The sequence below is a fragment of the Fukomys damarensis genome, unplaced genomic scaffold (assembly GCF_012274545.1).
Source record: "Fukomys damarensis isolate Sample0158 unplaced genomic scaffold, DMR_v1.0_HiC HiC_scaffold_15, whole genome shotgun sequence".
In the NCBI taxonomy this organism is placed as follows: domain Eukaryota; kingdom Metazoa; phylum Chordata; class Mammalia; order Rodentia; family Bathyergidae; genus Fukomys; species Fukomys damarensis.
Window position 1 is genome coordinate 61,062,297 of NW_022900927.1, and position 14,027 is coordinate 61,076,323.

The 14,027-nt window shown below is 46.3% G+C and overlaps 1 protein-coding gene across 8 annotated transcripts in view; it reads left to right on the top strand.

Moving 5' to 3' along the window:
* Positions 1–14,027, top strand: part of Ano4 (anoctamin 4) — a 275,001-nt gene that overhangs the window by 211,931 nt on the left and 49,043 nt on the right. For all 8 annotated transcript variants that reach the window (XM_033763868.1, XM_033763866.1, XM_033763863.1 and 5 more), the window contains 4 exons: positions 1,916–2,037; positions 3,679–3,813; positions 4,864–4,960; positions 9,063–9,123. In XM_033763868.1, the coding sequence (XP_033619759.1) occupies positions 1,916–2,037; positions 3,679–3,813; positions 4,864–4,960; positions 9,063–9,123 (415 nt within the window). The remainder of the gene's footprint in view (positions 1–1,915; positions 2,038–3,678; positions 3,814–4,863; positions 4,961–9,062; positions 9,124–14,027) is intronic.

The window sequence follows — 14,027 nt, forward strand, 5'->3', positions numbered from 1 at the left end:
ATCTCTCCCTCTGCACAAATGTATTTCTATGTAACTTTTCAAATACTTCAAGGAATACTTTTAAGGCCATTCAGCATGAATTCAGAAAAATGCACGGGGGGCTCTAAGTCTTGCAATTAAAAAGGCATTGACAATTGGCATGAAACACCACACTGAGGGGGAATTGTTCTTGAGATATATACTCTGTGCAACAAATAAATTTATTGCTATTCTTGAAGGAGTGGGAGAAAGCTATTTTGCAAATTTTCTGATAACCAAAGGATGATAAATGGAAATTCACGGTATTATATTCATCATGGTAAGATGTGTAAAGGTTGATATTTACTTCATGGTCTTTATGATATGTTATGACTTTCATAAGTGGAATTGCAATTACCCTGTGTATTACTAGATTTCCTCGATAGAGCTTCAATTATTGAACCCAGAATCATGCACGTAGGTTTTCAGGAGCATAATCCTCATAATTATTGTCATTTTTGTGGTACTCGGTCCCGACTCTATACCGGTCACTCTGTGACACAAAGAACACAAAGATAAATGTGTCTCCATACAGCTCCTACTCTCTGAGACCTCACAGACCAGCCAGGGTGAAACTGTTTGTCAGGAAACTTTGGAGGACCGTTCCCGTCTTTCATACACGGCACAATTTCCCAAAGCATAATTTTTGTTTGGCTTACAACGTTTCTTATCTTGATTTTTAAACACCAAGCAAATGGCCATGGTGCTGCAGAACTTTTCAAAGCTGGTTTATCAAGAATACTAGAAGCTGTGGTCTGACGTACAATTTACAGGCTGCCGGGAGATGTTTCTGGAATGTTCCTTTTGGTGTGACAGAGGTAAACATTTTGACACAAAGGTTTTCTGCAGCCACGCACAGATTTCTCAACTCTGTCACGATAGATTTCTCCCAAGAACCTTGTGTAGCTTCTGGAAGTTATTCATTGTCACTGCCCAGAAAAGGGACTTAGGGAGCCCTGTGTCCTCCTTCTCAATCATGACCCAAGGAAGGGCAGCACCAAGCAGTGGTCAGTGAGCAGAACACAAACCCCCCAGAGCAGCCCGTGGTTTCTCTGGGGGTTTTGTCTCTCCAAAGGCCACAATCTGTGGGAAGAGAACATCCACGTTAGTGGCAGCGGCAGTGATACTCTCTACTCTCTCCATTTTTTACTTTCAGTTTAACTTGATTATATTATTTGGCCTCAAAACAACCTGCAGAGGCAGGAAGGGCATCTGTGTTGCCTTGTTTCACGCTGAAGTTTTCAGTAGCGATCAGAGAGGGGTTAGCCTCGCTGAGACCCCCGGAGCTGCTTCCTTACCAGCTAATGTGAATACTCAGCGTGCCTGCAGAGGGAAATAAACCAGCAACGAATGCCAGGAACTGACTTCAGGACAGTGCGTGCCCCTCTCTACTGCCTCCTCACTTGTTTAACGAGGAGGATGAATCAGGATGAATTATTAGGATCTCAAGGTGGCTCCCAGCTTTTACATTCTAGGACTCCTTGACAAAAAAGACCACGCGACAAGGCTGTGGCTGTGGCCATTGGTACCAGTGCCCTCCCCTGAGAGATGTATGAGGAGAGCTGATCAGTGCCCGGCACGGCCTGCGCCCACGCCAACCACGGAACAAACTTGAGGAGGCAAATATTAGATCCACCATGGATTAGGAAACCCAAGCTCAGAGTACTTAGGGGCCTCATCCAAAATCCCCACAGCAGAACTAAATTTTAACTCAGTTCAAACCTGATCCTAGCAGAGGGCATCATCAGTAAGACCGTGTCCCACGCAGCCAATCCCACGGCCTCCTTTCACAGAGAGGATGCGTTTCTCTCCTTTCTCCCAACCCCTAGCGTAAGAGACAGCATTTCCTTGTGGCTTCGTGGGTGGCACCTCACCAGCAGTGGTGTTTTGATTGCAGGGAAGTTACAGAAGTAAAAATTCCATCCGAACACACGGAGCAGTAAACCACCGGCATCTTCTCTATGAGTGCTGGGCGTCGTGGGGTGTGTGGTACAAATACCAGCCTCTGGATCTCGTGAGGTGAGTGTCCGCCTGGCTGCGTGTGTGAAGTCTGCATCAGGCACAGAGCCATCCATGGTGGGGGCCGGACCTGCCAGCTCTGCCCCACCTGGCTTCTCCCCAGAGGGCTCATCAGGGGACCCTCTCTGATGGGGGTGGCGTTTCCTCCAGTGGCCCCAGGGAGGAGCCCTCTGGACTCCACGAGGAGCTGGTCACCTGTGGAACCTTACGTATATTAGTAACAGACTACAGTGTACAACCCTTAATCCACAACTCCAAAATGTCCCAAATCCTCAGCTTTTTCAGGGCTGATTTGATGTCATAAGTGAAAGATTCTGTACCTAACCCTGATGGAGAGATCACAGGAAACTACTGCATAAAGTTACCTCTGGGCTGTGCGGGCCAGGTGTACGTGAAACACAGATGAACTCTGTGTGTAGACATGGGTCTCTACCCAAGGTATCTCATGATATGCATGTAAACATTGCAAATACTTCTTCTTAACTCTGAAATTTGAAGCACCACCCATCCCAAGCATTCTGGATTCTCATCTTCTGCAAGTAGCGCATACCCACCAGGTATTGTTATTCCAATACATTTCAGGCTTATTTTAATTTTAATTTAAAACTAATAACCTTTAAAGATTGTTTTAATTTGCAAGTCAAAGAGTCCATCTGCTTTTAGCCTATGATAATTGTGCAGTGCGAGGGTATGTAGTTTTTGTTGTTTTTTTTTTTAACTGTATCTCCCCACCGTTTGGCCTGGCGGTGTTACACTGACATTTTATTACTTATTTAGAGACTGGATATTACAGCTGTGCAGTATCAGTCCATACTCCGTGGGCTTCTCTTTAAAGAGAAAGTCGTGTCTGATTTCCTAGACTAGCCGGGTATGTTTCACTCATGCCCAGGCCCTAAGAAATGAGCCAGAGAGGCGAAGAAAAAGACGACTCACTCTTTATTTCATCCCTGGGGTGATCCTTCTTCCTGCCAGAGCCCCGGTACCTTGTAACCCAGTGTCTTCTCCAGATGTTCCAAGGACACTGATAAATTATGTTCTGCTCTTTGCGCTGGTAATAAATGACCCAGATGATCTGGGTGAGTAGAAAATATTTTCTGAGAGGAGATCATTTTCCTTTAACCGCATATAATGATTGATAAACAGTGAGAAAAATAAAAGCAAATTTCTTTCTGCGTGAGCCCCGTATTACAGGATTGCACTGATTAGAAATTCAGATCATTGCTGCAGGCAAACCATCTCCACTACGGCAGGGCGCTGAGTAAGATTTTGGAGTTAGTCAGTGAGCGTTCACTACCTGTCCCTTGTATTTCTAGTACTGTGCTAAGTACTGTTGGCAAAGACAAACAGAAGCCATGGGCCCTGGTGTCAAGAAAGTCAGTTTCCTGCCGAAAAACGCATCCTGCGTACTTGAGACAACCAGAAAAAAGTACCAGTCCACGCATGATTCGGTAAACTGCGTGAGAGGCCGCGGGTTTTACAACAAGTCAGATAAATGGAAACGATGGGAGGCAGACAGGCATCCCGGTGCAAGAGCTGAGTCCCAGAGGAGCAGCTGGAGTTTTGCTTGGCCAGGAAGGAGGGCAATGACCGTGCTTACGTCTCAGGTCCCTGTCAGGTTCAAGGCTGTCGTGTCTCCAACAGGCGCTACTTTGGAGAGAAGATCGGGCTGTATTTCGCCTGGCTGGGATGGTACACGGGCATGCTCTTCCCGGCCGCCTTCATTGGACTGTTCGTCTTTCTGTATGGCGTCACCACCCTGGACCACTGCCAAGTCAGGTACAGGAGCTCCCGAGGGAGCCTACCTTTGCTGCGTGTGTACAGACAGACTGCGGACATGCATAGATGTTTCACCCCACCATCCTGGGCAATCTCAGGAAAGTCTAACGTTCCAGTTCGTAGGCTCTCGCAGTCCACTGCCCTTCGAGCTGTGGTCTTCAGCTGTCACAGCGGCAGAAGTCACACTGATGGGCACGCAGCCTGCTCTGTGTCCGTGGGACAGACCACCTGCCCTCGCTGGCTAGAAGTTGCTCTTTCTGGGTTTCTCGTCTTTCTTAAAACTGGTGCCTGATCCTGCAAAGTCACTGGCGAACAAGCCTTTCTCGTGAATTCTGTATTTTTAAAAGCACCCACTTAAGCCCAGACCAAAAACACGTCTCACCAAGTGCCGAGGGAGAGTTCAGCGTGGACAGTCCTTTCTTCGATCCTCTCACCAGAATGCATTTTAAGATGTTCTGAGAGATCTTTTTGCAAAGCTGGACAGAGACTTTAAAATACTGACTGTACCCTTGACAAGTAGCTACAAAAAATAAAATTGACAGGGCTTCTGCCTACCAAAATAATTTATTTTCTTGTAAAATTGTTAATAAGATGTGGTTTCCACACTGGACTAAAATCTCCAGTTATTTTTATTAATTCCTCCATTCTTAGTTTTAATTTGTGAGGCACAGAGAGATTAAGGCAGACATTTTTTAGGTGTCCTGTTTCCATAACTCACTAAGAAACTCTTTCAGACCTGTGAGATGTCATGAAGGATTTTGTATGATTTGAGGTATAACGGCCCATGTTTTTTGCTTCATGTCTTTTCCTGAGTTTAAATTGTGAATATGTAAAGCCAAGAAACAGCCTTGTAAGTAAGTGGGCTTATCCACTTATTTAAATGTACAGGAACTTGTTTACAATCATAACCACAAAAGCTAAGACGCCTCCACGGGCAAAACTTTCATCTATTGGATCTTACTTATCCATCGACCATTGTAGGTGCCGTTGCAGGGAAGGAAAATATTACTCGTCGTGATCAAAGCAGCCCTCTTCTGTTCTCTTTTCCAGTAAAGAAGTCTGCCGAGCCACAGGTATCATCATGTGTCCTGTGTGTGATAAGTACTGTCCCTTCATGAGGCTCTCGGACAGCTGCGTCTACGCCAAGGTAACCCCACCCACACGGGCAGTGTCTGAACATGGCGCACACCCCCCTGAGGCGTGGGGTGCGAATTCAGGGCTGTGGGCTGTAGAGACTTGCTGCTGTCACTTGGGGCTGCATTAAAACACAACGTGGCTCACACACCACCATCATGAGAAGCCACAGAGGAGCACAGTGCAGAGGGCCCAGCGGCCAGGGTCGAGGGAAGTCTGGTTCAGCATTTTGTTGTTCTTGTCGAAAGCAGTTTTATATTTATCATTGGTGACATGTGGAGCAGGGCCTGTGTCAGGAGTGACGTTGGTAAGTTCTGTGAGAACTGGTGTGTTGTATGTTCTTTGTGATCCTCTGCTCTTTGGCTTTTACATTTAAAAGCATCATCCTGAGAAGGGCTGCACAGGTGCACCGGACTGTCAGAGGGTCCAGAGCAGGGAAACCATTCCCTGCAATAGTATTCTGTGATTAATCCTGGACATCCATGTTATTACCCAATATTCCTGCTAAACATAGGCTCGGAGCCTTTAGCATTTGTCTGAGAACAAGTTACTTAACCACTAAGCTGTGTTCTTGTTTGTTTGTTTGTTTGTTTGTTTTGAGACTAGGTCTCCCCATGTAGTTTAGACTGGTCTTGAACTCACTGTGTAGCCCAGGTTGGCCTCAAACTCAGATTGATCCTCCTGCCTCAGCCTCCCGAGTGCTGGGATCACAGCCATGCGCCATGCCCACATCATCCCTTTTTCATCTGTAAAATGAGGCACGTGATGTTTGTTTCACATGAGGGTTTTAAAAAAAGAGGTAAGATGTAGATGGAGTACAGGGAGCGACAGGTGCCGTCATTTCCTGTTCATCAGCACCGTGGTGCTGGATGTGGCTGCAGGGCCAGCTCGGGTGCCTGGCTCCTCTTCCACCTTGCTGTGCAGGCTTCTGAGAGTGAGCTGCTCCCTCGCAGGCCTTACCTCCCCTCTGCACCACGCCAGCGGCGTGATGACTGAAGAACAAACAGTATCCGTGAAAGCGCCGCCGTTACCCGTCACAAGTGACTTTGTGCCCCTTCCTTAGGATGTGCCTTACATTATTAAAACACGGGCAGCCCACGAATGCCAAGGAGTGGGAGTCTGCGGGAACGAAGTCTTTTTCAAGACCCGGCGCTCTGTGTCTGCCCAGATTCCAGATAAAAATGGAGTTGGCAGATTCTAACGAACCTCTGTGATTGCCGCAGCCTGGATCTGTGTAATTATGCTGCTGGCTTCCAACAGTTTTGTTCCTTGGAAGAGAGAAGATCTGAGGGACAGCCAGGGGCCGCCCACCCCACCGGCTCGGCGCCGCGGGTGCTCCGTCCCTGTGGGAGGGAGCAGCAGCCAGCTGTGACCTCAGAAAGGTGTGTGCTCTCAGCGTGTGTCACACGGGACCGCAGCGGCACAAATTAGCTCTCCCTGTCTTGGGAGAACACACAGACAGACCGAGTGCCGGGGGACGGTTCTGACGGTGACCTTGGGTGAGGAGCAGGCCAGTTTCATCGGTGATGGAATTTTGTTTAAAGGTCATGCGATAAACCCTTGTGACTCGGGTTTTGAAATTCTGCTTTGGAGGAATCTTGGAAACAGAAGCTAAGTTTTTTGGTAGATTTGAGATTCAGACATTTTAATTTTCATATTTTTTAATGTGAAAATATGTGCTTAAATGAAATGCTTTTTCAGAATTTTTAATTCCTTAAAGGGATCGTCACGAGTAGCATATTCACATCATATAGGGGCTTCTCCTGGAAGTTAATCTACCTACAATCTGGAAAAATACTAATTGTCAATAGTTAGATTATACCAGTAATCATGGCTAAGTAACCTGCATGTCTTATTTCTCAGAGCATGTTCGGGGTCAGGCGTTATTATTCCCATGTTGCTCGGGGGCTTAGAGACAACAGCACTAAGGAAGTTTAAGACACTGGAAAACTTATGAGCTGTAAGACGTTTAGGCTCTGAATTTAACATTCTATCTAGATCCGAAATTTAACAAAATAAAGAACGGCAGAATGGGAACTATGCCAGGTTTCCTTTACAGATATTTTTTAGAACTGTCCGAGGGATTGCACCAGGCTTTGGATCCACAGGAATACTGGATCCAACCGATACTTGAATCCAACCAGCGACTGCTCTGCCCATCAGAGAGGGTGCCTGATCCTCATTCTTGGCATTTGCGAGAGGCGAAGCCCATCTCCGAGTGGCGTGAACACACGGCGACTCCCTGCCTTGTTTCTCTGGGAGAGAAAGTTCACACTTGGTGAGCGCAAGGGCTCACGGGCGCCTCTGCCTGCGCTCGTCACGTGACCGTTCTGCAGGCAGCTTCTCATAGCGCCACAGGGACGCGGCCGACTGCCCGGCTCCTTCCTTTGTCTCCTTAGGCCCAGTTGCCTGAGTTTCGAAGTCCTGGTCCCCCCCAAATATGCCACTGTTCTGGCCTGTGCCCTTTTGTTCCCTACAAGTCATAAGCACTCTGGGTGAGAGCGAGAGCCCGGGTGCTTGTCCGTGTGTCCTGGTGACAGACGGGAGCCACTTGCCTCTGCAGCCTCTCTAGCAGGTGACCTCTCTGGTCAAAGTTTCGTTTTTATATCGGCTAGAACAAAGCTGGAGTGGAGAAGACGCTTTTCCTTGAGCGATTGTAATCTGTCAAGTGTGAGTTTTAAGAGAGAAAGGGTAAGGACTAGAAGCCCCAGGCAACTGGCCAGGCACCACCAGCTTAATCCAGGCCTCGACCAGGCAAGACTCGGAGTGTCCCCTGATGTTACCCAGCACCCCAACATCTGGGACTTGGCTCATTGTAGCTGATTTCTGGGAGGCAGGACCAAGATCATCTGAGCAGGAAGGCGAAAGTGGAGCTTACGGACTTTTCTGATCTGTAGTCTCACCCTACTCGGGATTGGCTACCACTATCACCACCATCAACACACACACACACACACACACACACACACACACACACACACACACACACATGCAAGCTCATTAAAGGTAGCCTGGCCTGGAGGAAGGAGGATGGAGGAAAGGTGATGACTAAAAACAGTGACAACACAGCCCTTTCCAGAACCTGCAGCAGTGCTGGGAGTGACATCTTCCACCAGTTACCCGGGTAGAGAGCACAGCTGACCACAGGCCGCTGAGCTCCCGGGCTCCGTAAGACGCAGCTGCCTCTGCTGTGGCATAAACGGGCTTCAGAGATTTCCCTCCTGTTGTGCCCTTGAATGCTACTCATCTCTATGTTCAAAGGAAAAGATGGAAACTTTTGAGATAATCAGAACTGTTTCACACTCTGATATAACGCAGAAAGACCAGTTTGTACTCAGTACTTTCTCTGAAGGACAATAAAATATATTTTATAGGGCACTGTCAAGTGCCCAACAGAAGGATAATGCTTGATGAACCTATCGGTTATCGTTTCAATTTGGCATGGGCATTGGAGTGATTTATATACTAGAGGCAGAAATAAACTTATCTGTTTTGCAGTAAGAATAGACATTTTCGCTTTCCGCTGAGGTGTTTGCAACAGAATGCTTTATTCTGGAAGGAAAGTGTTGCTCACCACCTGGGTTATGTGCAGTAGGTAAATACAGTGATTACTTGGGGCTTTAATAAAGGGGAAAGTGGATTTGTTACTGATTCTGATCTCTTGACTATATAATGCTGAAATCCAGAGTGGCACAGAAACTGTTTGCTCAAAATCGCAAACAAAATAGCCATGTTTCCAAAGCAGATAAATGAGATATTGAAAACCTTTAAAGTAGGCACAGTAATGTCTTCCTGGTCTTAAACACAGCTATATTCATGTTCAGTTACATGTGTGAGTTTGTAGCCCACAAAGGGATTGTTAGTGACACTGTCGGGGCAGCTGATGAAGTTCAACAATGCGAAACCATCCTAAGAAGACAAATTCTCTCTCCCACATAATCCGAACCACTTCACAGCTGAAGGAACCCCCTTCTTACTGGAGTCAAAGGAAAATACGCACCAAAGGACCCACCCTGCAAAACCGACTATGTCACCATGATTGCTTTTACAGAACTTGAAAAAATGTTACAGTTGTCCCACGTAAATTAGCCTGACTCTCACTCTCTTATTCCCAGGTGACCCACCTTTTTGACAATGGAGCCACGGTCTTCTTTGCTGTCTTCATGGCTGTCTGGGGTAAGTGTTCTGCAGCTGTAAAACACGGGGTCCCTTCCTATGCACCGCGATCTGTTCCTTTGGAGTCTCTGGATGCAAGAGCAAGGCACTTAGGTAAACTCTCTTGGCTTTTCCAGTCCTGACAAGCTGGTCAATAATTCATTTGTTCTATCCATGAATTATATTGTAAAGGAGAAACATGTCCAATTTTCTTCTCTTAAATCTTCAGCAACCTAATCAGTCTCTGTTACTAAAGTAAAATTCATCTGTTGGAGGCAAAGCACAGAGAGCTTATGGGACACTGAACAGTCTGGGAGAGGCTACGCCCACCGTATTTGTAGAACAGTCTGCTGGAAGGCGCTCAGGCGTGAGTGTCCAACCCGGCTTCCTTCAGACTGAGACAAAATGACTCCTGTAAAGGAAAGCAACTCCTAGGACTGAACCAAGTCTCTGGCGGCAATTGAAGCCGCTGGCCCCATTTCACCAGATGTCATAGAAATACTCAGATCTTGGGCCACATTGGGGCTTGGTTGAAATCTCAACCCTTCATTTCCAAGACTGCGTAATGTGGGGCAAGTAATTTGACTCATTTCTTAGTTAAATGGGACGGGTGCTACCTGTCCAGTCATGTAATCATACAGCTTTTATTTAACAGTAGGGAAATGGACATAGCAAAAAGGCAATGGCAGTTATTCTTGCAGAGGAGTAAGTGATGGCTGATGAAAGATAAATTTTTATGCTATATTTTTTCACTTCAGTGTGAATTTTTAAAAATAATTATGCATTTATCCCACAATTTAGAATGCCAAAATCTAAAAGTCAGTGTGACAAAATCCTACTAACTGTAGGCTCAGGCCAACCTTGCTGCTTGTGTCGAGTGAACATTAGCACCTTCCCCATCTTCCAGGCCCAGTGGAAGTGTCATGGGTTCCAGTGGGCTGAAGTATCTTCCTCCGCGGAATTCCCAACACGTTTGGTTGATGTCATTCTTATGGCACCTAGCATTATCCGCACTCACAACTTTATGGCCCCTTATTAGGCTCATGGTCTTTAAGAACTACTGTGGTCTTTGGAAACCTCATGCATTGTTTTGGAGACAGAGGACAACGATATGTACTTGTTGGATGGATGGATGGATGGATGGGTGATCAATGGATCACTGAATGCAAACAGGAAAGAGAATTGCCACACTTTTGACACAACAGATGCATTTAAATGGTCTTTTTTCATACGTGGAGATATAAAAGAGGCATGTTCTATGTATAGTGTATCTTCCCTATCTAGGGACCATCAAAAGAAAGTCGCTCTCTCCACCACAGTCTGCTGACAGCCAAGTTTTGAACTTTGTGACTCACGTCCCTTGCAGCGAAGTTGGTGTCTTCCCCCAGATCAGTCAGACTGCAGTTTGGTGACTGGCTTGGGTAAAGGCCTAAGGTTCTTCCCAGGCTGGGCCTGGTAGGGCCACCCACATTCTTATTCTTCAGAGCCTGGACTAGGAAGTGTGGAGAGATATGAGGAATCTGTAGCAGAAATCGACCCTGAAATATCCGCAGAGGGCAGGAGGAGAGCAGGTGGATCAGACGGGCTGTTGGTGGAGCTCACACTGGAGATCCGGGTCCTTGTGTGGCTGAGGCCTCTCATGCTGCTGGCTTCCATAGCCTATCTCTGAGCAGACCCAGTCCCTGTCCCTATGGGGTCCCTGCCTGCTTCGGTGACCTCGTGAAAGCCCTCAGCAGCTGTGCTGCCCTTAGTACACATGGTTCCCTACAGAGGAAGCTGACCATACAGGGCTTTGGCTATAAGGCTGAGCTCTCACATCAAGAATGTATGGCTTATTTTTCTAGAACATACTGCTATCTGTATCAAGCCATCTACTGGTTAATCTTCACCAGTATTGCAATGAGGGGACTTTGAAAAATAAGTTCAGCAGTCTTCAAACTTTTTCAGATCATAGCACAAAAACAAAGGAAAATATTTGCCCAGCATGCCATTGGGCACAGAAGAGCTTTCCCCCAGCTGGGGATGGGGCTGCCCTAAATAACTTGCTCTAGTGGCCCCAGAGGTGACAGGGGTTGTTACTTCTACCACGCCCATCCTCTGGCTCTTCCAGCTCCTGACCTACTGGTTAACGAATCAGTGTTTCTGCACAGAGTGGCATCCGGTGGTATTCAGGAAGCATTAACGCACAGAACTTCCTTACCCACTTTATAATTTCTCCAACTTCAGATATTACTTTGCAGTAATTGTTTATTCTGCACAGCTTCCCCACTGAGATTTGCCGGAAGTAAAATTTCGGTGTAATGACATTCGCCTGTCAAAGCAGAGTTTACCAATTCCCCCCAGGACCACCGTTATGAAAGGCGTTGCAGCCCTTCACAAGTTGGAAGATTTTACGCTGTGGGTGACAAATGGGTTCTACCAGGAGCGTGGAACTGAGAAGCTTTGGAGGTTGTGAGTGGGTATGCTGGAGATTTGACAGCACTGGGCTTGGGAGCAGGTGCAGAGATTCTGATAAATGATCTGCAATAAACTTTGGGCACCAGAGAACATTTTAGGGCCACTCCAGGCAAAGCAAGCCGAGAATAATTCACCCTCTGAATTGCCTTGTGTTGGTTGACAACTCACTGCTTAAATCCTATTCCCAGAAATGTGTTTGTTTTAGGAAAAAGGATGATTTAACCCAAGTGAGTCTTTGCAGAAAGGAATATGCCTTTTTGCAGGAATCGAACACGGCCAACAATAACAGTGGGGATGCTGGAAATGCATATTTATTGAGGGCTTACTTTGTGCTGAACACTGTCCTGGCATTGTACATACTTCGTCTCCTTTGTCTCTGCGGCACACCTTTCAGGACGGTGTGTTATGATTATCCTCCTGTGATGAGGGGGAGACTGAGGCAGAAACTGGAGGCTGGCAAAGCCAGGAGTTAGGCTGGGTCATTTTAACTCCTCTGCTCTACTACTAGAGTCGGGTAGGTTTGTAGCCATCTGCTCGAGCTTTGGAGATGTGAACTTACAGGTAAAGGGCTGTCAGGCTTGACCCCGTCTGTGCTGTGTGGACATGGCGATGGTCTCAAGCATGTCCGTTCTAGTGGAGCTCAGTTTACTGGGCTCAGGATCATCTTTTATGATCAATAAATTTGCATTTAGGAAAACAAAGGTTGCATTTTCAGGAAATTTCTAGATATGGAGATGATGGAGCGATATCAGTGGTCATAGGCTCTGGGCTTTAACTGCACCCTGACCCTTTCCTAGATGCTCATTTTTGTTCAGAAAGATTCAAGCGACAGAATACTTGTGGGCTGAGTGAGCTTCTCTCCCTGGGAGGCAAAGTAAGTCACTAGGACACTGAAGCTGGCAGGGTCCTGTCGAGGAAGCTGCTACCCCTCTGCTCTTGGTGTCTGGGTTTCCTTTACATTTCTTTCTTCATTGTCTCCCCTTTCTTTGCAGTGTTACTAAAAGTTAAATTATCCCCAGGACACAACCAAACTGAGGTCCTCAGAGCTCTGCTATCCAGATGACCATGTAAATTCCGTGTAAATGATGGTGTTATTTCAGTGCAAATTTGGATTCTGCAGGATTCTGTAATTGGCAAATGACAGGTCTTAGCTTCTAAAATATAATTTTAATGTAATTGGCCCTTTGTTTCTGGACATGTATGCTAATTTTTATCTCTTATCACAAAGCCAACAGAAAACAGTGGTTTTATATTCAAAAATAGAAAAGATGTACATTTACTAAATGTCTACCATCTGTACCCTCGTGTGTGACACCTCATCGGTCTCTCCTTACCCATTAGAAAGGACCTTCTACTTTCACCTTCAGTTTAAGATGAAGATATTGAGGCTCAGAAAGGTTATATGGCTCACTCAAGATTACTCAGTATCTGATAAATGGTAGAGTCTGAATTTTAAACAAGACCTGGTCTGCCTGTGCCTTGCACCTTCTAGATCATATGTTAATGAAGGCCTCACTATCTTCCTCTTACCTACTTTTTATTTTGTTTCTTATTTATACTTCAAATTTCTCATATAAAAGAAGCCACATGATATTGATTTATTTCCCCTAACATTATGGTCTCAAGGTGTATCCATTCTCCTGCATCTGACTAAGTTTATCCTTCTGTATGGCAGAGTAGTACTCCACTGCATTTAAATACCACATTTTCTTTATCCATGCATCCATTGATGAACATAGAGGCTGCTTCCAAGATGTGGCGATTATGAATTGCACTGCTATGAACATGAGTGTGCATACATTACTGTCACATGATGCCTTTAACTCTTTGGTGAAGACACTTAGAAGACATATAGCTGAGTCAAATAGAATTTCTAGTTTTAGTTCTTTGAGAAATTGCCGTACTGCTCTCCATAGCGGTTACACTAGTTTACGTTCCCACCAACAATGTAGAAGGGGTTTGTTTTTATCTGTAAGCGATAAAGCAGAAACTTTTCACTCGAGAAGCAGTTCTGGCAGCAAGGCTCAGATTTTTCAGGGAGAGGTGTGGCTTGGAGGAAGAGTGAGAAATATGCTAAGCTGACAATAGTGTAGGCAGAGCTGCACAGGGAAGGCTGGCATTAAGTGTGGTGGGGACGCAGTGTGTGTTAGTCTCATCGGGCTGCTGTAACAAAATTGAACCAACCGGGTGGTTTAAAACAACAGAAATATTCTATCTCAGAGTGAAGGACACTAGCAGTCCAAAATCGGGGTTTCAGCAGGGACGGTCCCTGCTGAGGGCTCTGAGGAAAGCAAGTGCTCCAGGCCTCCCTCCTGGATGCCGGGGGTGCCCGGTGATCCTTGTTGTCGGCCTGCAGCGGCAGTACTCTGAGCTCTGGTTCTTCCTCTACCTAACATCCCCCACATCCATGTGCTGTGTCCTCACTTTCCTCCTCTCAAGAACGCTGGTCACCAGGAGAACGCCAGTCG